The sequence below is a fragment of the Lemur catta genome, chromosome 11 (genome assembly GCF_020740605.2).
Source record: "Lemur catta isolate mLemCat1 chromosome 11, mLemCat1.pri, whole genome shotgun sequence".
NCBI classification, from domain to species: domain Eukaryota; kingdom Metazoa; phylum Chordata; class Mammalia; order Primates; family Lemuridae; genus Lemur; species Lemur catta.
Genome location: NC_059138.1, coordinates 38301908 through 38323904, shown reverse-complemented (window position 1 = coordinate 38323904; position 21997 = coordinate 38301908). Strand labels below are relative to the sequence as shown.

At 49.4% G+C, this 21997-nt stretch overlaps 1 protein-coding gene across 12 annotated transcripts in view; it reads right to left on the bottom strand.

Moving 5' to 3' along the window:
- The window catches only part of ATXN7L1 (ataxin 7 like 1), a 229574-nt gene that overhangs the window by 25720 nt on the left and 181857 nt on the right, over positions 1–21997 (bottom strand). For 11 of the 12 annotated variants that reach the window (XR_006738249.1, XR_006738251.1, XR_006738250.1 and 8 more), the window contains 3 exons: positions 8100–8383; positions 5002–5084; positions 3886–4142 (listed from right to left, as the gene is read on the bottom strand). Coding sequence is in view for 8 of the 12 variants with exons in the window: in XM_045564958.1 (XP_045420914.1) it covers positions 3886–4142; positions 5002–5084; positions 8100–8383 (624 nt within the window). In the remaining 4 variants the exon portion in view is untranslated. Of the gene's footprint in view, positions 1–3885; positions 4143–5001; positions 5085–8099; positions 8384–9445; positions 9473–21997 lie in introns of those variants that run through there. The other variant, XM_045564962.1, reaches the window with a different exon arrangement.

The following is a 21997-nucleotide window of genomic DNA, read 5'->3' as shown; positions in this document are numbered from 1 at the left end:
TTTAATTAAGAAAAAAATGGTTGGAACACTTAATAGTAAGTCCAGCTGCCAGATAAAAGAGGGGAGGAGATGAGTGGAAGAGATTTCTGGGAACTGTGTGCTCTAGGCAGAAGCGGCTCAGAGAGCAAAGAGAGAAGCAGGAACACAAGGGCCCCCAGGTTGGGGACACGTGCACACTGGGAAGAAGAGCTCTGAATCCTCTCCTATGTGGGCTCATTTCCCTCAGGATGCAGGCAGCCTCCTGGAGATGATGGAGTGGATGCTTTCAGGACCTTCCAGCTCTGACTGCTTCACTCCAGGGCCAAACCTGGTGTGAAGGAAGTCACTGGGAGTGGCTTGTGTCACAGAAGCAGCAAGGCTCTGGTGAGGAGTAACGGGGAATGGGGCAAACAGACCCGAGAAAGTCTTGGTGGAGTCACTGGAGTTTCTTCACTTGCCATCCACTCTCTCCCCTCAACACTACACACGCGTGCCATCTCTGCTTGCCAGTCTGGTCTGAAGACAGAGTCTACAATGATGGGTCCCTGCCCGGTTCCACCCAGGGGATCGTAGAGAAACGCCCACTCCCCGTTTTGACAAAACGCAGCATCATCGTCTGAGTGCTTTGGGGAAGAAGCAGAAGGCTCTGGATCCTCCCTGGGTCCGGACTACGCGCCACGCACACTTCCTTATCCCAGCTGCCCGCTGCCTTATATGCCCGACACGATTCTCCACCTTTCTCAGATGAGCAAATTGGCTGCCCAGCAAAGAAATGAGGCTTTTTTTGTGCCTGTCTGCTTGACCTCAAAGCCCCCCTAGATTGAGAAATGGACATAGCAAAGGCACAGGGACAAACGTAAGTCAAGGAGAGAACTGGCTTGCAGTGTGGCAGTCACACTCCCCTAACGCGTCCAGCATGGGAGTTGCTTTTACTCCAGACTCAGCCCTGCCCTTTGCCAGGACCGAGGACCTTCTGCCTCTCCACACTGCCCTCGTCAGTTTAAGAGTCACTAGACTTTGCCCTTTAAGACTTTAGATTGGCTGTGTGAGCATCTACAAGGCACTGCCCTTCCCAACATGGTCCTGAAGGGTCAGGCTGGGCTAGTCATCCACTGCTCTTGGGCTCTTTGGAGCAAGCAATGCGTGCCCTTAGAGCTGGAGGCAAAGACTCAGGGCGTGTGGGCATGTCACTCAAGGGCCCCCAGGTTGGGGACAGAGCACAGAGGGCAGGTATATGGGAATTAGGTAGCACCAAAGCCTTCATTTACTGCTTTCCCACTGCATCCCACGACCACTTATTAACAGCTCCCGTTAATTGAGTGCTTATTAAATGCTTGCTGCTTTCTCACTTAACTGTTACTAGCTGCATTTACAGACGCATTGTGAGGCTAGCGAGGCTAAGAACCCTGACCAAGCCAACCCAGCCGGCAGGCGTGGAGCTGGGGTTTCTATTTCGAATCCTCTTCCGTCCCTTGTTACCTAACGTTAACTTTTTAAATTCTAGACCCAAGTTCCTTCTTTAGCAATTCCTAACAAGAATGAGCTGCAATTCAAGAATATGAGAACTAAAATATTTTCAAGGTTAGCAAAAAGATACATAAGAAATAAATTCACATGTTAGCATTTCCAATAAAGGGAATTCACAACAAGGAGGAGATCACAATAATTCCATTCCTATGTGATAGGATTTTTTTTGCCTATTGCAGATAATTATAATATCTATTATATATATCATTAATATGAGAAAATAAATGTTTTTGTAAGTTTTGTGTAATTACAACATTAAACTCTGATCATGCTTTTTCAATCTCTGATTGCAGGGGATCTTACCCTAACCTAAAATAAGTGCAAAAGGACATTTCCCCCCCACTAACTTTGGAAAAGAGTTCGCCCCTGAGTTATCGGGTGCCTATCTCAAACTTGAAAAGCATCCTCAGAAATGATTCTGTCACCAACATTTGCCTTTGCCTCCCTCTTTCCTTTCAGACACTCCTTTTGCTGATTAACCTCATCCCTACCTTTTTTCTCCTCCCCTACAAGAATGTAAACACCTGGCATTTCTCTGTAGATGAACATTCCCCTGAAAATTAAACGAAAAAGGAACAGACAGAGCTGATCCTTAAGGATCCATTGCCTGTTTTTTTTTTTCTTTTTTAACGGCTGCTCCCTTGTGTGTATGTTAAGCCAGATACCACTGCCTGAGAGAGAAATGCCTCCATCAGTCAAAAATGGATGGAGAAATGTATAATAAAAGGGCTTTCAAACCAGGTTTCCTGGAGTCCTTGGGGAATCCAAGGTGTTCCTCTGGAGGGTGTGAGGGACAATGGCTCTGGGCACATGTGTGTGACGAGAGAAGGGCTGAGCTGGCTTCAGGTGGAGGCAGGTCTACTTTCCTATGGGTACCATATAAGGTTGTGTTGGAATGAAAATGTTTGACAGCTACAAAGAAGTTTGAAAGCTACTGTATGGAGAACTGAAGACCCTCCCAGAAGTTTGGAACAGAATTGTCTCCTCAACTCTAAAACAAGGGTAATATCCTCAACCAGCACCTGGCATTCTAGTGCGAAGTAATTATAAAAGGATCTTGCAAAGTGAGGGTGGCAAGGAAAGTGGCACGTCAACGATGGCAATGACACGACTGGGGTCATGATGAGGGAAGTGCTGGGGGTGGCGATGCCATCTGATGGCATCCTCCTGAACGCCCCAGGTGGAGCTGCCACAGCCACAGGGGGACTCTGGCTGTCGAACTGGGTCAGGCTGGCACCAGCGTGGAAGACATGAGGGTGACAGCCTGGTGGATCAGGGACAACTGCCATCAAATATTTGGCTTTGCTCTAAAAATCAACTCCCTCCCCTTATTTTATAACTATGTTCTCTTGAAGCCTACTTGCTTGCTGGACAACTACCCTTTGAGACTCACATTGTATACATAAAAAAATCGTCAGATAATACCACCAACTGCGTTTCCTACAGAGTATTATTAATGTTTCCTTTTTATGAAAATTATGGATGTTTTAGACTTATTTTCTAAAGTCCAAATTCTTGAAAAGCAGAGTCTAGTTTCACTTGTCTTTGTCCCTGCCCGAGGGGTACTTGACATAGAGCCTTGCTTACGGAGCAGGCACTCAATCAGTATTTTTGAATAAATGGTTCCCTGTCCCATTACCTGGAAATCGGTCCACTGCCCGTCAAAATGGATATGCATGGATTTTAAATTACTCTTAATCCAACTGGGTTTTAATTCTGTTTTCTATTCTTGCCTTTCTGTCCAGGACCACCCAATAAAACCCCACATAGGTGGCTCAGAAGAGCAGCTTTCTTGGTGTGGAGAGACAAGTAAGGACGAACAGCCTCTGCTATGCCCATTTCCCCTTTATCTAGATCATGGGAGAGTTGTGGAAACAATGCACAAAATACTGTGGCAAATGGGCCAGCGCCGTACAATGAGCGCCTAAGGTGCACTGACCACCCATCCAGCCGGTTTCCTCACTCTGCCCCAGGCATCTTCAACAAATACAAAAACTCAGGCACCCAGAAGTCACCTGGTGGCTGATGCGTCCGTCACCCTTCCAGGCATTTATTTCCAGCTTACAATTGCTCTGTAAAAACACACACTGTCTGATACAAGGTCTGCTAGTCTGCTCTGAAGGCTGCTGCTGCTGCTGCTGACAATGATGACAGCGATGATGATAACGAGGACAGCAGTAAGGTCTGTGGGATACGCCGTGGCAGGCACTGGGCTGAGCTCCTCATGCACAATATCTCATTTAAACTTCACTACTGCCTTATCAGGTAGTACTATTATGACTTCCATTTAACACAGGATCGGACCACACACCACACACTCAGCAAGGTAAAGTCACTTGACCAAGGACTCACGGCTTCTACTGCCAAGGTGGTACTTACCTGGGAAGTATAGAGTTAGGTGGCCTGGATTTTGCAGGGGATGCAACTTTTGGTTCTGGCCCAGAGCTCCCTGAAGATCCTGGCAGAGAATCCTGCGCTGGCCCGGATGGGTTTGGAAGTATTTCCCTTGTGGAAGTCAGGAGATGCTCTTTATCTTTCACTTCTTTTTCCCGGGACTTGGCTTTGTGTTCTGCCAGGAGGAGGTCAAATTGCTTTTTCCGGCCGGGGACTGCCCTCCGATGGCTTAGCGAATGTGTCTAAGGAGAAGAGAGATGAAAAGCACAGCCTCTTTGATCAGCACATAAACCTGCTTCCCCAGGCCCTTCATTTCAGAAATAGCAATTCATGGGAATTTAGAGGTGCTTGAAAAGTCAACTTCAAGGCAACAGCTCCTGCTCTGTGGCTAGGAAGAGGCAGAGACCACACGAACGCAACCATGCCCTACACTCCTGGTGTTAAGAAGCCAAAGCTTCCTCCAAAAAATGGCATAGGATGAAGAGCTTCAGTGCAGAACCCATGAAACCTCTCTGATGAAAGGCAACTGCGAGGGAATGCTAGAGTTAATCCAGGTGCAGGTGGGAGGCTCGAATCGGCCCAGACAAACAGAGCCACCAAGCAGAGAGGGCCATAGCCTCGATCTCAAGAAGCACTAGCAGTTCAGTATGAAATATGGGGCTTTGGGCTACCCAATGGCGGCCGCCTTGGGTCAGCTGCTCCCCTGGCCACCCCGGTGTGGCTGGATCAGGGGCGCGGCATATCATCCTCCCCTCCAGGGCTGCCTTTCAGGGCGCTGCCGCCGCCGCCGCTGCTCCTGCATACATTAAAACGTAGCAGGCTTTAGAACCGCCTGTGAGTGCCTATAAATACAATTTACTGTCTGGCCTCACAAGTAACAGGGGAAGCCTAGTTTTTTTTTTTTTTTTCCTTCTTAAAAAGCCAGCCAGCTTGAGGCAGGCACTCTGCTACCATGGACTAGAAGAAAGCATTTCCCTTACAAAGAACAGCTGGGGGTCATGTCGAGGTTCCACACCCTGCTGTGTGCAGAGAGTGGCATGCAAACATTTCGACAAAGGCCCCGGTGAGAGCAGGAAGTATTTTTTATGGAAAGAGAAATACCTTGCAGGTGAGGGATCTTGTGCAAGGTTTCTTTGTCTCGGGATCCAATACTCCACAGTGTTTATTTGGGTCAAATTCTCTCTCTGGTTTAAGAAACAAACAAAAAATATAAGAAAAAAGGAGACTAAATAGGATTTGGCATTAAGACTACATTTAAAAAAAAAATGCACATTTGCACCAACAAGTGAGACATTGTCAGGCAATCTGTTTTTTGTTTTTTTGTTTTTCGTTCTCAACCAGCTGCTAAAATGCTTCAAGAACCACTCGGGGGGAAATGGCGTTCCCCTCTGAACCCAGAGGCCCCCAGTCCAGCTCGGCAGGCACGCCGACTGCAGCACGGGCGCCGGGAATAGGGAGGGAGCGGGCACCGGAAAGGAAGGAAAGAGCCGCGCTGCTCTTAACGCTTTATTTCACTTGAAATGTTGCCACAGGTCCTTGGCATTTGGGCATAGCTAGCTGCAGACCGGGGAGAGTCACTGCCCCCCACCGCCCCCCGGGCTGCCCCAAGAGCGCACAGACCCCCGCCCCACCCCCTGCCTTCCTGCTAGTTTTAGCCATTTAAGTGGGAGATTATTCCTTGACATGTCAGTGTGACCTGACCTGCCTCTCTCAAGCTTTACAAAGCCCTCGGCACAGGCTTTCCACGAAGCCTTGCTGACCAGAAAAATCGTTTAGCTGATTTAGAAGCATTCTGGCAGTGTCACAGGCAGGGGCAGGGGAGAAGGCTGGGGGTGCGCCTCGAAGGTGCAGAGAGGGCAGGGCCTGCTTATGTCACAGCTGCGCTGCCCCCACCCCCACCCTGGGCCTGAAGCTGCACTTGGGAGTATGTCAGGGTCGCCCTTGGGCTGCGCAGGAAGGCCAGGCTTTCCCAGGTCCTGCCTTCTAGCCGGACTGTCCATGGCTCCTGTGAAGGTTACTTCTAAGAAACCTGTTCTCTCTGTGCCCATCTTGGATCCTTTGCTCCTTCTGGGATGACAACCATGCTGTCCTCACCTGGAATATGAGGGGACATGAGGCGATCTCTTAGGAATCCTTTAGGCTTTAAAGTTCCACCTCTCAGAGGGCCTGTGCTGTTTCTGGAAGGCACCAGGCAAGCACCAGAGTCCTGCGGAGCAGCAGTGACACAGCTCTCTGGGCATGTGGGGACACTGGCAGCAGTGTTGGCAGTGGCGGGGGCGGGGGGAGGGGGTATTCGGAGACTTGGTGGTATGTCCTTAACAGCTTTGAATGGCTGCAAACTCAAAAGGTTAACTAGCCGGAAAGCTGTCAGAAATTGTTGGAATAAACTCTGAGCATAATAAACAAATGTGCTCTGTTTTCGAAAGAAGGTTTGGGGGTCGTTGGGAGGTTGCAAAGGTGGTGCTGTTGACGTGTGCAAGAAAGCCACTCTGATGGCCTAGACAGATTCCCTGGCTGGCTAGCAAAATGCTTCCCTCCCCTTTTGCTTTTGTCTGCCTTTTTTTTTTTTTTTTTTAAGCTTCACTTTTAAGAAAAGAAAACTGCTAGGCCTGGAGATGTTCTCCCCCCACCCCTAGCCCTCTCTGCCCAGCAAGAAGCAGGTGCCTGCAGGTGCGGCGTCCTTTCCCTTGGGTCCCTTAGAGTCAGGCTGGTGCCCAGCCCCACGCCAGCGCTTCATGTTGGCCTGGAGCCGAGCGGGTTGCTGGCTGGGGGTAGGAGCTGGCCGACAAATGTGAAAGCAAGGTAGAAACAAGCTAAAGACCCACTCAGACAAGACAACCAACAAAATGCAAAAAAAAAAAAAAACAAGCAGCAAAAAAACCCAAAAACCCAAACAACTTCAGGTTGGGGTGCAGGCTGGAAGCCAAGGTCACGCTTCTGCTTCAACAAGGAGCCCTCGGCCTCTGGACGCTGTGCCCAGGCTACTGGTTTTCCACGGATGTGGCTGCCACCTCTGCAGGGTGAAATTGAACTTTCTACTCAGGAAGAGAGCAGGAGTTGGGGCACCAGCCCACAAAGTGAGGCCCCACAATGTTCAAAGACAGCACCAGGCTCTGCCTTCTCTCTGGATAGTGGGTGAATGGCACACGGTGAGATTTGCAGGGCAGAATACCTGTTTCATTTGAATGCTTTGGGCCCGAGGTACTTTTAAGACAGAATTTTTGAAGAGTTATAGATGAAAGATAGAAAAACTAGAAATACAGACAAATAGGAGTAGAAAATAAGAATTACCCACAATCCCTTGGGTGCTTAAAAGTCATGCTTACACCAGAGGACAGTTTCTCTCTCATAGGGTAGCTTTCACCGTATTTTATTTTTTCTGGCCACCATTAGATAGTGCCCACAGTGTGTGAAGAAGTTATGAAATTTATAGCCTCTTCTCATCTTTTGGAGAAAGCAAAACTGCCAGGTTTAGTTCTACAACAGATCCAAAGCAAACATCATCCAGTGGGGGTCTCTAATAGGCACCCATCACCTCAAAGAATGGCCATGGGTGCCTCTCCAGGCACCCCAAGTGCTTGCTCAGAAAACCAGGGTGGAGACCCAAGAGAGAGCTCCCGATACCCCATCTGCTCTGCCAGCCCTAGTGTTCCCCACTGGGAACTCCAACCTGATTATGGCGGGAAGGTGGTTGTAGAATCAACCTGGAAACCCACAAGGCCAAAGGACAAAGGCTGTGTGTGTCCCTGTGCAGCACAGTTGCTGACAGTGCTGTCCCCAGCATGCCTTGAGCCACTGTGAGATATCCCTGTGGGTTGTCCAACTTCACAGCAGGGCAACTTCTATGGAAGCCAGGGGTGATTCAGCCTGTCAGCACGATATAGCTGCACAGAGCCACCTGCGATCAAAACCCTCGGAATCCACACACTGTGGGTTGGTGCAGAGCATCCTGCCTCCTGGGTCGCTAGGGTAATTCCTGCTAAGCAGTGAACCAAGCCAGGGACTTTATCTGCTCTGGGAGTAAGAGACCCAGTTCTCCCTTGTATTTTTAGGTGGGGGCTCTGTTTGCAGGTAAACTCCAAGTTCCCCTTAAAATGACACAGATCTGTTTAATTATAAGAACACGTCACTCCTTGGTTACAGATGCGACTCACTTTCAGTCTAATCATGAGCCAGACTCTAATGAAACTGACACATACCTGAAAGTCTCCTGTAAGGCTTGTTGCTGTTTTTGGTGCCATTTTGGTGTTTCTTGTCTATGGTAGCTGGCAGAATTCCTTTGCCATTTAAGATCTTCTCGGGTGAAGGTGGCACTGATTTGGACATCAGGACCGGCTTAATTAAAGGAGGGGCGGAGACAGCAGAGGACGGGGTGGAGGAGGCGGCAACTGCAGTAGTGGTCGTAGAGTTCATTTTGACATTGGCACCATCTGCCTTCACTAGGTTAGGAATTTTCTCTAAACTGACTACAGGAACCGGAACGCTGAAAAATAAATGAACAAACACACAAAATTGCCTTCTTTGATACGTCTGGTCTGCTGAGGAGCCATACCTGCATATCATTATCAGAACACTTCCTTATCACTTATTTATACTCCTTCTATAAGCAAGCAGCATGATTCCAGTTTTGATGGGAGAGAGCTTTGTGCCTTGGAAAGGACCAACAGGGGGTGCGAGGCTGGCACAGTGCCAGGGGTGGCATCAGAGCTGACTGATTACCTCCTGCGCTGGGCTATCCCCACAGATCTGCAACTCCCCCCTTCCCAGGCCCTAGACGTTGGCCGTCTCCGACACAGCACCTTGGGCAGAACATGGCGCCTGCTGTGAAGCCCAGGGAGACATGCCCTGTGTCCCCTGACGACAGTGTGCCACTGCTGAATCACGCCCCCTCCCCCCACGGCTCAGCTAGTCCCCCAGCCCGGCCGATCAGGCCTGACATCTGCTCGGCTCCAGAGCGCTGACAGGATCACACCACAAGGAGGCATGGCTTCGGGCCAGCCTGCCGCACTGCATGCTGTCGGACGGCTTCTGGAGCACTTTTGTATCCTGGGGATGGGCTCAAATTGAGTGAGCCGCCATGTAGCATTATCCAATATTCCATTTTAGGCAGCTAGTTATGTAAATAGGCAATTCTCAAGGCTGGCAGGTGAGAGGATGAATTTTAAGAAGGCAGAGCACAAAGGTGTGCATTCACTCTTCAGAATCTGTCACCTTAGCCCCCTTCCCTGCTATTCCTCCTGTAACGGATGTGTGTTTGATTTCTGCTGTTCTTTAGTGCTGGGGGTGGGGGATGGGGTGGAGGACTCCGTCTCAGGGTCTTAAAAGATGAGATGAATAAGCTTTGCTCTGGTCCCTGAGCTGGACTCCCCTGCCTCCTGGTAGGAGGGTAGAATGTTAACACTTCGACTCCCCAATCATCTTTGTGCTGAGAGTGGAGCCTACTTAGCTATTTGCATGCCAAATGATCTAGAATATGGCTTTTACATGCCTGCAGACAATGTAGGGCACGAAAAAGGGGCTGTTTTGGGCAGGGGAGGAATCTTACCTGTCAACATGGTTGGCTGGCTCACCCTTCTCTAAGATTCATTCACAGATCATTTCTTTGATCATCTTGTTCTTGAAATTATTTTAGCAACCCCTCAGCCCTGTCCCTTTTATGACTTTGAAACAGGATCACAGATGTCAGTTACAGATATTTGCCAGAGAGAAGGGCACAGAGTGGTTGAGCAGACTGTGGTGGACATCATGGACGTCTCCGTTGGTCCATGTGCCTTCCTGGCTCGGGGAAAGGTGGTGTGGGCCTGGAATGGTGGTTTTCAGTAACACACGGTGCCACTGCCGGTTCCGTCCTTGATCAGAGCACCTCAGTCTCTGAGATAGAGCTGAACTGCTGCTGCTTTATATTTCATGGCAATTCTCAAAGCACTCACATATCGCCGAAGAATGGCACAAGAAGCCCTTGAAGAGTCAGCACACTAAGAAGCTGTGCAGATATTACCCGGTGAAATTAGTGCTGCATTTCTGATTCTTTTCAAATGATAAAAAATGTGAAACTGTGGCGGGCACGGTGGCTCACGCCTGTAATCCTAGCATGCTGGGAGGCCGAGGCAGGAGGATCACTTGAGGTCAGGAGTTTGAGACCAGCCTGAGCAAGAGCAAGACCCTGTCTCTACTAAAAATAGAAAAATTAGCTGGGTGCAGGTGCAGTGGCACACACCTATAGTCCCAGCTGCCAGGAGGCTGAGGCAGGAGGATTGCTGGAGCTCAGGAGTTTGAGGTTGCCGTGAGCTATGATGATGCCACTGCACTTTAGCTGGGGTGGTTGTCTCAAAAACAAAAAAAAAGTAAAACTATGTAATATATAATTCTTCCATGGCTGGCTGTGGTGGTTCACGCCTGTAATCCTAGCACCCTGGGAGGCCGAGGCAGGAGGATGGCTTGAGGTCAGGAGTTCGAGACCAGGCTGAGCAAGAGTGAGACCCCATCTCTACTAAAAATAGAAAAAATTAGCCAGGCATGGTGGTGCACGACTGTAGTCTCAGCTACTCGGGAGGCTGAGACAGGAGGATTGCTTGAGCCCAGAAGTTTGAGGTTGCTGTGAGCTAGGTTGATGCCACGGCACTCTAGCCTGGGCAACAGAGCGAGACTCTGTCTCAAATAAAAAAAAGAAAAAAAGGATTCTTCCAGGCTCATTCCTTCACTCAATTAAAAAAACCGGGGTCTCAAAGAGATATTTGCACACCCATGTTCACAGCAGCATTATTTGCAATAGCCAAAAGGAAGAAGCAACCCAATGTCCACGAACAGATGAATGGAAAAACTGTATGTGGCACTATTTGGCTTTAAAACAGAAGGAAATTCTGACTCGTGGATGAACCTTGAGGACATTATGATAAGTGAAATAAGCCAGTCATAAAAAGACAAATACTGTACAATTCCACTTACATGAGATACCTTGAGTAGTCAAATTCATAGAGATAGGAAATAGAACAGCAGTTGCCAGAGGTTGGGGGTGGAGAACGGGCAATTGTTAAATGAGTGTAGAGTTTCAGTTTTGCAAGATGAAAAACGTTCTGAACACTGGTTGCACAACAATGTGAACGTACTTAACACTACTGAACTGTACATTAAAAAGAGTTATGATGGTAAATTTTATGTTATATGTACTTTACCACATTAAGTATTTTTAAACGTACAAACTATAAATAACGCAAATTACAAAACTCTTACAACCTAAATTACACATCAATAAACCTGACTTTAAAAATACATATTACAATAACCTGCTCAAAAAGCTTTTATTGATTTAATTTCTCACCCTTGTTCTGATTTGTTGACTTAGATCTTATTGCTTTAGGGAAAAAAAATCAAATTTCAAGTGTTGGTATGAACATGTGAATTACTAGCCAGGTAAGAAGGTGCTCTGGTATATTTCTTTGTGAAGCTAAGTTACTTCAAGAAAGGAAATTAGGACTTCTAAGTTCCAGATCTAGCCTTTGTTGCATGAGCTGGTATGAGTAAACACAGGGCCTCGAGTTCCCATGCAAAATGCCAGGGGTATATGTTGAATACTCATGACCTTGGCAGACAAAGGTATGATGCCTGGCACAGAAAAATCCAGAGCAATTGTACAAACTGAAATAAAGTTTAAAACTGGGCCAAGCACTCCTCAAATGCTCACAGTACAGTCTGCATTTCTCCTCAAGTTCATGTCCAGCTCCAGACGTGCTCCTCAAGGCAGCCACAGGTGCACTGGATCCCAACATTTGGAACTGGGCCAGTTGACCCATCTCTTTGGTGACGCTTCTTCCCAATTGTGTGTGACTGAGCTTCAGCCAGGCCACCTGATGTGGGTGACTAATTAGGAATTTTTTCCGCTACATAACCAGTATGGCCCGTTCCTACCCTGCACTGTCCATGCTTTGAGAACTCGGCTGGATGCAGGATGGAGCCCAGGAGAAACAGGGAAGAGAGCCTGATGTGCAGTCCTCTGGGCTGAAGAGTGGCAGGTGGCGGGAGAAAAAGCCTGACCAAGAATGTCTCAAAGATTCCAAAGGCCAGGTAAGTTGGTAAAGCGCTGAGCCAGGGAGTAAAGGCCCCTGCTGCGAGGTAAGTGGGCGACATCGTGGCAGGAGGAAGAGAAGGGAGATTGAGTTCTGTTGGGTGGGGATTCTAAGGGCGCTCATTAGCTAATGGAGAAGGGCTATAGACAGAGGGAAGGAGAAGCCCGGAGCTGCCCCCAATATCTTTTTCTATGATGTCTCTTCTCTCCCTCAAAAGCTTCCTCTCTAAGCTAAGCTCCCTTTGGCCTGGACAAAGAGGTAGGCAGCTCAGTGATAGTGGGAAAGGCCAAACACCTCCCCAGAAGAAGAGAGAGAGAGAGGGAGAAAGAGAGGTGAAAACCACTCCTACTTGACCTTGCCACCCTCCTCCCCCAGGATAAATGCAGCCATCGTCCATCCGAGCATTGTCTCCTATCTTCACCACCACTGGCAGCAGCCCAGAGACCCTAAACCGATAAACAAAGGAGGAAATGATCGCAAGATGGTGCCACACGATTTGGAGAACCAATCCCAGAGATCCAATCTTTTTTAAGCAAAAAGATCCAGCTGACACGAGAACCCATTAATTCCCTTCTGAATCTTCTTGTGAAAAAACACACAAACAAACAAGCTATTAAGAGCCCTGTGCCCCCACTTCAGTTTTGCTCAGGTCCCTGCCTGTGCCTGTGCTCCGAGTGTGACAGGGCGGCTGCAGGGAAGCACCACCTGGGAAATGTCTCCCGTTTCTCCCACTGACCCTGCATATTCCCCTCGCTTCCTCGCCACCACCATCCTTGGCCAGGAAAGCCTCCCAGCCGTAGGCAGGCAAAGGCCCCTTCCAGATGGCAGTGGACGCTGAATGACAGGTTTAACTTTTTTCCATTTGGACAGCAGCCAAAGGATTCTGACCCCAGCTTTCACAGCACGGGCATCTTCCATCTTCTCTGTGTCTAATCGCCGTAACTCAAACACCTCCGTGTGCGGTGAGGAGCCGAGAGGGGGTGGTTACTTGGCAATACCCAGATGACTGACGAAGCGATTTATTATTCTGGTTGCTTAGGTGATAAACCAGCCTGGTGGTTACCCCTGAGGTTAGCCAAAGCCCCCTAAAGTTCCTCCCCCTTGGGCCTCAAGGGATGAATTTACATACTTCCCCAAGTCTCGCAATTAGTTGCATTTATCTACTAGCTCTTGCCCCTTCTTTGAGGAGCAGTGTTTGGAAGGGAAGGATGAGTCCCTGCTCTTCCCCTGCTGCTTTCATAATGTCTGTTTTGTTCGCTTGGGATGAAGTCTTTCAGGGAGCCCAGGACTGCAGTTTGTCCCCCGCTGCGTCTCATTCAGAGGGAGTAGTTATTCCCTCATTATCTCTGTGCCTCAGTCTCCATCGTGGGAAGGGATCCCAATGCAGAGAACACCTTCCCTCATCCCCCTTGCTGCACGGGGGCGAGGTCTACCTTCTGTTTCTTCTGTGCTGCCTTGGCTGCCCATGGCTTCTTCCTGTGTGCTTGGCCTGTCTGAATTTATCTTTCTAGATCCTCTGCATTTAAGAAAAACGGTTTTCTTGGCCACAAGAGATTCCCCTCCCTGCCCCATGATGTCTGCAAAAGAGCAGAGGTGGAGAATCATGACAGAGCTGTTGTGAATGCCACCAACGTGCCTAGGGCCAGCTGCCCTCCTGCCAGCTATGCTTTTGGGGTGATCACAATCTAATCTTTTGTCATCAACAGATATGCCTTAAGAGAATGGTTCAGAAAGTCTTTAGGTCTGCAGAAATTATTGCCAGCCCTTCTTCACTTACCAGAGTGGGGTAAAGATGGATTTGACAGGCAGGAGCCTGAAGACATATGGTATTTGTGCTGTGGGTTATGTGTCTGACGAGAGTTCTCAGCTGTCTGATTTCTTCTACCAGCTCCTTCGACAAAAGCCCATGTGCCTATGCTACTGGGCTGGCACAATCCTGAGAATCTCTGGTTCACTGGCAGGTCCTGGGCCATCTCACCCAGCCTCTTGCCTTCCAAGCAGTGATAGCATTAAGTCATTCCAAATAAAAAGGAATTTACCTTCTTTTAAAATGCTCTTGGAGAGGGAATTCTATTTGGCTTTCTTGGACACATTTTAGAGGCTGCTACAAGGAAATTATTTATATTAAATCTAAATTCTTTTAGTTGAAGAAATACTTGGGATATTCTGGAAGGCTGGGTGTTGGGCAATCACTAAGAATCAGGGTAAATAACAGAGCCACCAAGTCCTACCATGGTATGACACATACAGTAGTAGTGTTACATAAATCCTGACAAGTGAATAAACGGCGTCTTTTTTTTGTATCTGGAAAAATATTGGGAAAACTTTCAGAAACCCAATTTGTAAACATTTTTAGCAAACAGAAAACAGGGTATCCTACCCCAGAGCATGGTAAATAAGAAAATCTGCCAGGTTAATCTATTATAACATTATTCTGTGGCTGAGTGTCAAGCCTAGTGGTCAGGGAGGAAGCACAGGGTCTAATCTCTCGTGGCCTTTGCACGGTTTTGGATTCTCTCCCACATAACACACCCTCAGTAAGCTGGGGAAATGTGGTCAGACCACACAGCTACTGGGGTAAGAGCTCCTGGCAGCAGAGGCCAAAAAAGAAATGGGTTAGCAGGGTCTCGTTCCAGCCCAGACTGGTACCAAGCAGAGCTCAGCAGGGGCCCACTGCGGGCCAAGGTTACAGCATCTTCATCAGCAACTTGGACAAGGCGCCAAGACCCCGTTCCTCAATTAGGTGAAGAGGTGATTAGCTGCTGAGAATAACGTGGGATTTCCCCTGAGCCAGTTAGGTGGGCGGGAGGCTGCGTGGAAATGAAGAAGCTGACTTGGATGAATTGTGAAAATGGCCAGAAACAGGTAAGATAAATTCAGGGAGGACGAGTAAGGCTGAATGGGGTGGGGGGGCTGTGCCTTGCCAGCACTCTGGGGAGCTCACAGACATGGAGGGTGTTGCAAGGCAGCTTAGGAGAAGGGTCAGGAATACAGGCTTTGAAGTCAAACAAACCCAGATCCAGTTCCTGCCTTTTCCATTGCTGCATGCATGGCTGGGACAGCCATCGGGCTTCTGGTTCCAGGGCCTAGGGCAGCCACCAGGACTTCCGTGAGAATGAGAAGAAGGGTGGCTGGCCTGGCAGGGGCAGCCTCATGTGGTGCAAAGCCCACACAGGCATATCTCAGGCCTCCATGGCTCTGTGCCTCAGTTTCCTTGCCAGTAAAACAAAGATACTGACAGATATTTGAAGTGAATAAATGAGATGACAGATAAAATGTGTTCAGCTCAGTGCAGGGCACACAGCAGCCCCTCAAGAAATTGTAGCTAAACAAAAAGTGCAGAGAGGGTCACACCACCTGCTCTCACCACTGACCCTGACACTTGCAGGTACACATCTGGGGTGCAAGTCATGGTCATCATTAGAACCCTTTTGTTTTGTTCTCTTAGTCCCTCTGGCCCCACGGCGGGTGGGGGAGAGACAGCCGCAGCAGAGAGGTGGCAGGGAGCCGGGGCCTTCCACATTTACTTGGGGTGGGGGCTGCTTCTGGGTGGGGCCGTGAGAGGGAAGACAGACGAGGCGGGAGGTCTTTCCAGACTGCAGGACCCTTTTCCAGCACCCGTCAGCCCTACCTCACAATCCCACCTCCTTCTCAATTCCCAGTTTCCTAGATGCTGCCCCAGCCTGGACTAGTGGTTAAAGCTCCCATCTGGCGAGTTCATTCTGGAGGAAGAGTCAGCAGGAACTCCAGCCTCCTCTCATACAAACATACTGTCTCCTGCAGTCCTGAAGTGCATCAGGCATCCGGGGTCTCCTCTTCCGGAGAAACAACTCTGTGTGCTGCCCCTCTAGGCTGCTCCAGTTTTCCTGGAAGCAGGAGGCCCGGGCACAGGCCTCCCTGCTGGGCTGTTATTCTCTCCTGCATGTCTGTCATTCAGGGCTTCCTGCCGCAGACACGGAGCTCAGAAGGTGGTCTCCAAACCCACTGGGAGAACATGAGGGGCTAAAGGTTCTGCCATTCCTGGGGAGTCCTGGTGCCCTGAGACTGTGGAAAAATTAGTAAGCCTGAGAAGAGGAGAAGATAAAAAACAGTCCTCATGCAGTGGGGTGTATGATGCTACACAGGCTGCCTTGGGGATCTGCCGTGCCTGCAGGGGTGCAGCCTCGGGGAATGTGTCCGGGAGGGTTTTAAGGACAGCCCTGGACCAAATCACCTGCACCTGCTCAGTGCCTTGCCTCCACAAATGAGAACTAAAAGCCACACGCTTCAAATGAATGGCCAGTGAAATACACATCAATGCAGAAATGGTGTCAGAGCCTTTGAGGGCAGGATCAGAGGAGGGGGAGGTCAGGAAGCAAGTGGGTTCTGGAGGGAGTGCTGGTGCAGAGCTGGCCCAGGATGGGCTGGGCTCCGGAGCAGCAAGCGGGAGCGCTCCCCTCTGCAGCCACCAGAGGTCATTGGCTCCTGCTGTTCGAGCTGCAAGCTGCTCTGTCTGCAGGGCCTTCCAGGCAGTGCAGCCCAGACATTAGCCGTTTCCCTCAAGCCCTGGAGCCAACACTGACTCAGGGCAGAGACGGGAGAACTCCTTACAGAACATCCTCCATCCCCCTGCCAGGAAGGCTGGGAGCTGGCACCTTGAGCAGAGACCCTGGGCTCCCATCCTTAGCCTGCCGCCTTGAAGAAGCTTTTTCTGAGCATGTGGGGAGATGGGGAAATAACGAAGTATCCCTGGGTACCTGTCAGTGCTCCAGCCTCTGGCCGGTACCCGGACACCCGCTGCTCCCTGCTTCCCTTCAAGAGGAACAGCCCCAGGGAGCACCTTCCCTCTCCTGGGTGTCACTCATCTGCTTTTCCCTTTTCAGTACTGGAATCCAGGCCTGGGCAGGCAGCCCCACATCTAAACCACCTCCATCCAGAAAACAAGGCACATTTTTTAAAAAACCTTCAAGAATTTAGTCTTCACACTGACCTTCAGCAAACTCACGACATTCTTTGTCCCAAATTAAATACACTTTGTATTTGAAAACAACTGCATGTCAACAACATCACCAATCAGTTAAACACCCTGGCTCTTCCCTGACACTCAGTCACTCACAAGTCAGCCTGACCACAGTCCAGCTCTTAAGCGCCTGTTAAAACAGCGCCCTCTGCACGGATCAGCTCAGGCTGCAGCACCACCTGCCCCCCAGTCATCTTTCCCTCTGTGCGTTCTAATCCCTCTGCACTCAGCCACCAGTGCAAATCCGGCCATTAAAGGCTTTGTGGGCTCCCTGCTGCTCAGAGGACCAAGTTCAACCTTCACAGCCCAGCCCACCCCACCTCTCCCACCCCAGCCGCCTGCCCCCACAGCCTCGCTGGACTTCTCGAGGCTTCTCCTCGAACACCAGCGCTCTGGCCTGGCTCTGTGCCGGTCTGTGGGCTGGGCCCTCCTGCCGCTGTGACTCCCCCGCCTTCCCCGGGTGAGCACTGCCCCATCTGTCCAGATCTGGAGGAGATATCCTCTTCTGTCTCGGTGCTAGCTGTTCCTTCCTAGGTGTTTCTGCCACCCTTATCCTGTCCAATGGCAAGGTTTCATTTCCACATCTATGTATCTCCGACCAGACCGTGAGCTACCTGACAACAGGAACCTGTTCTAGTGCATACGTCGCTCTGGAATTATCCCAGCAGCTATATGTTATGTGGCATTTAGGAAGGGCTCAATAAATGTTTGATGAATAAATTAATGTTCTCAGGGAAGGTTAAATCACATACACAATAGCAACAGAACTGGCTCTCTACCAAGGCTCAGTAGGAACAAATGCTTTAGGTGAGGACCAGCCCGCAGCTGTGCTCCTGGCAGAAGAGACGGGGTGAGGACAAAGGTGGGGCATGCGGTCACGCGGAGCACCTGCCACGTGCTGGGCGCTGGGTTACACACTCACACGAGATACTGTGGTTAATCTTCACCCCCAGTTTTACGGAGGAGGAGCCTGAGGCTTAGAAATGCTGCCCGGGTCGCTATGCCAAAGGAAGGGCGGGAATGGGGTTTGACTCCGGGTAACTCTGAGAGTGCTGCTCTTTATCGCAGCCGTGGGAGCTGGAGCAGGGATGGAGTCTCAGCTCCACTCCGTCTAGCTCTGCTTGTAATCTCAGTCTGTCACTTCATCTCTTTTCCGGCCTATTTTCTCCTCTTCATCACAGAGTAGTCTTGAGGCTCAAATGGCATTGGGGCTATGAAAGCATCTGAAAATCATAAGGAGCTACGCAGCCATGAAGGACACTGGCTCCGAATCTCTGGGGCTCCCCCGCCTTCCCCCGTCACGCCCTTTTCTTCCTTCCCCAGCTGTTCTAGTCTTACTTTCCCCTGCTAGGCTCCATTCCCTCCTCTGAGCACTCTGTGACTTAGCAAGGTTGGCTGAGTGCACACCCAAGGAGCTGTCCATTGTCCTTACCTTTGCTCATCTGAGAACCAGGGAGCAGGCAGCACTTAGACATTAAGTTCCTGCAGCCTCCTTGTCCTGGGAGGGACATTATCCACCCGCCCCTGCCCCTACCCTTGTCCCTGGATGCTTGAATATTCCAGCCTGTCCAGATCCCACCCTCTCTTACCCACCTGCCCTTTCTACCCCTTCCTCTGCAATTAATTGCAAAGGGGTCAAACTTCTGCTCTGTAGACAAACAACTGGGGGCCACTGAAGAGTGGAGCAGAGCGGAGCACATATCACCATGGGTGGGTGCACGAGGTGGACGGGAGGAAGGGCAGGGGGAGAGGCAAGAGGCGAGGACCCTGCCGAGGAGTAGAGTAGAGAGCAGTCGTGTCCCTGGGAAGGTCTGCAGCACTTTGGGTGGCTAGATTTTCACAGCCTGAGTGGCACCCCTGGGACAACGCCCCACGTCTTCTGGGAGCCATCAATCCTGAGCCATGGTCTTGCCCCCATTCATGCCAGCACCAGGCAGGAAGAGATAAACCACCCGTGTTTCTCCTACAGGCGTCTGGCCAGCCCCTCTCAGGAATCGTTTCCCTCTCCATAAAGTGCCGGGAAGACTTCCAGAGTATTCCTACTCCCGCAGCCCCTGCCACTCTGGGAGGACCTGCCTGGCATTTCTGGGCATTCTGAGAAGAGCCCTGCCTACCTGAGCAGAGGGAGCCCCGCCCCCACCGTGCTGCAGGGCATGCACAGGGAGCCCAGGGAGCCTGCTGATTTTTCTTTTGCTTTGGCTCATTTTCCTTCTGGAGCAGCAGGCTCATCTCCTGCATTTTTAATAGCTGAGCATATTTAGCATTCAACACACACGTGTGGGTTGATAAGGCCCAAAGAGAAGGCAACAAGCCATCCAGGGGAGGAGAACCTCCTCCTCCCTCCTCCCTGCCTCCTGCCCACATCAGCCTACATTGGTGGGTTTGGGTCCTCATCAACTTACCACGCTGGGCCAGGGTAGCCAAAGTGACAGCAGCTGGTCAAGTCAGATTGGCTGACTCTGTCTCACTGTGCCAGGGCCTGGTCCCCTGGCTAAGTGGGAGCTCACAAGTAAAGGCTAAAATGCTCATCACAGCTCAGAAGAGCCAAACAGCCATAATTCTCTCTCGACTCTCACCTGGGGACCTAATCATCTTGCCTACCTCCCTCCACCGCTGGGGACTATTTAGACATCAGTGCCATGGGACGCTGGCCAGGTACTCTCTGGCCTCTGTCCCCACCAGCAGGACAGTGAACTAGTGGAGAGGGGGCTCTGAGAGCCTTGGTGCCGCGTTGGGGACGCTGGGAAGTCTGTGAGTGCTGTCAGGCAGTTCTGCAGGGGACAAAGCTGTAACATGGTGAGGCCCTCTCTGTTTTTCCCCTTTCTTTTAATGCAGACTTATTTTTTTTAACCTATTCAGCCACAGAAGGAAGAAAATAACAAAACCACAGACCATTTAACCTTGCATGAGAATGCCAGGAGGTCGGTCTGAACACCAGAGTGGTGTTTTTGTTGCTGTACGTGTGAATTTGAGCTACTTGGAAAGGGTGCCCCTAACCTGCTGTTAAATTCAATCTAAAGGCCGTGGACCTGCATGGGCAGGCACTGTTTATGCTTTCCTGGCCTGTAGGGGTCGATACAGAGCTCCTTTGGAGCAAAGGGACAGAACTGGCAGGGGATTCTCAGCTAGGCCTGAAGCAGGTCCTCCAGGTGTGTGTTCCCACCACAGACCCAGCCACACCAGGCTAAGATGAGAAACGAGCAGGGTTCCTTCCACCTTACGGCTGGAATTTAGCAACTCGTGTTGGAAGCACAACAGTAAAGAGATCAGAAGAACCCATTAACACACCTTTGACTCAAAGAACCAGAGGGATCCACCCAGGGTCAGTGGCCTGTATGTCTAGAACTGCACTGCCTGATACAGCAGCCACTAGTCACTTGTGGCTATTGAACACTTAAAATGTGGCTCTTGTGGCTGAGGAATGGAATTTTAAATTTCATTTAATTTTAGTTCATTAAAAATTTAAAAACAGATACTTTATTCAGTTATTAGAAAATGTTCTAATTATAGTTGGAATAACTTGGGTATGTGAATCTATTTTACCATCTCTAGTTTTCATGAAATCTAAAAATGGATCAAGTATTTCTGATGAAAATTTAGTGTCCAAATTGAGATGTGCTGTGAGTGTAAAACATACACAGGATTTCGAAGACTTGGTATGAAAAAAAAGAATGTAAACTATCTCACTGATTATATGTTAAAATGGTAGTATTTTGGATATATTAAGTTAAAGAAAATATACACTCATGCATCACTTACTGATAGGGAAACATTCTGAGAAATGCATTGTTAGATGATTTTGTTGTGCAACCGTGACAGAGTGGACTTACACAAACCTAGCAGGTACAGCCTCCTACACACACCTCGGCTAGACGGCATAGCCTATTGCTCCCAGGCTATGAACCTGTACAGCATGTTACTGTCCTGAATACTGTAGGCAACTGTAACACAATGATAACTATTTGTGTCTCTAAACATATCTAAACATGGAAAAGGTACATAAAAATATGGTATCATGATGTTACGGGACCACCATCATCATATATGTGGTCCGTCATTGACCAATATGTCATTATTCAGTGCATGACTGTATTATTATTATTATTTTTGGAGACAGAGTCTCGCTCTTTTGCTCTGGCTAGAGTGCCATGGCATCAGCCTAGCTCACAGCTACCTCAAACTCCTGGGTTCAAGCAATCCTTCTGCCTCAGCCTCCTGAGTAGCTGGGACTACAGGCATGCGCCACCATGCCCGGCTAATTTTTTCTATATATATTTTTAGTTGTCCAGATAATTTCTTTCTATTTTTAGTAGAGACGGGGTCTCGCTCTTGCTCAGGCTGGTCTTGAACCCCTGAACTCAAACAATCCACCTGCCTCGGCCTCCCAAGTGCTAGGATTACAGGTGTGAGCCACCGCGTCCGGCCTGTATTATTAATAATTAATTTTACTTGTTTCTTTTTGCTTTTTTCACTGTGCCTGCTAGAAAATTTAAAGTTACATGTGCGACACACATTATATTTTCAGTGGACAATGCTAGTTAAACAATTCTAGACAAAAGGTTAACTGTCTCTAGGAATGGAAATCTTACAATTCCCTTCAACGGCCACATCCATTTCATTCAATTCAACAAATATTTACTGACAAGGGTACCACGTTTGTTGAGTTGGGAAGAAGCTACCGTACAGGAGGCCCCACAGCAACTACTGAACAGGAGGAAGACGGGAACTTAAATCTATGGCAGATGACAGAAAGTGTCACAGGCGAGGTAAAAAATCAAGTGTTATGGGGATTAAAGGGAGGACGACAGTGTATCAGGTTGTTGGCAAAGAGGAAGTAAATGAGAAAGGGCTTTGAGAAGAAGGTGGCCAGGGACATGGGCAATAAAGAACGGTGAGAAATTTGGCCAGGAAAGAAGGGGACAGGGTGCTACAGAAACAATGCTGTGCTTAGCAGTCCTGCCTCCTCAGGCTCCTCCTCCCTTTGTCCAATTCTCCGGGGCCCTGCCCTTGGCCAGGAACCTTAATATTTGTCCCA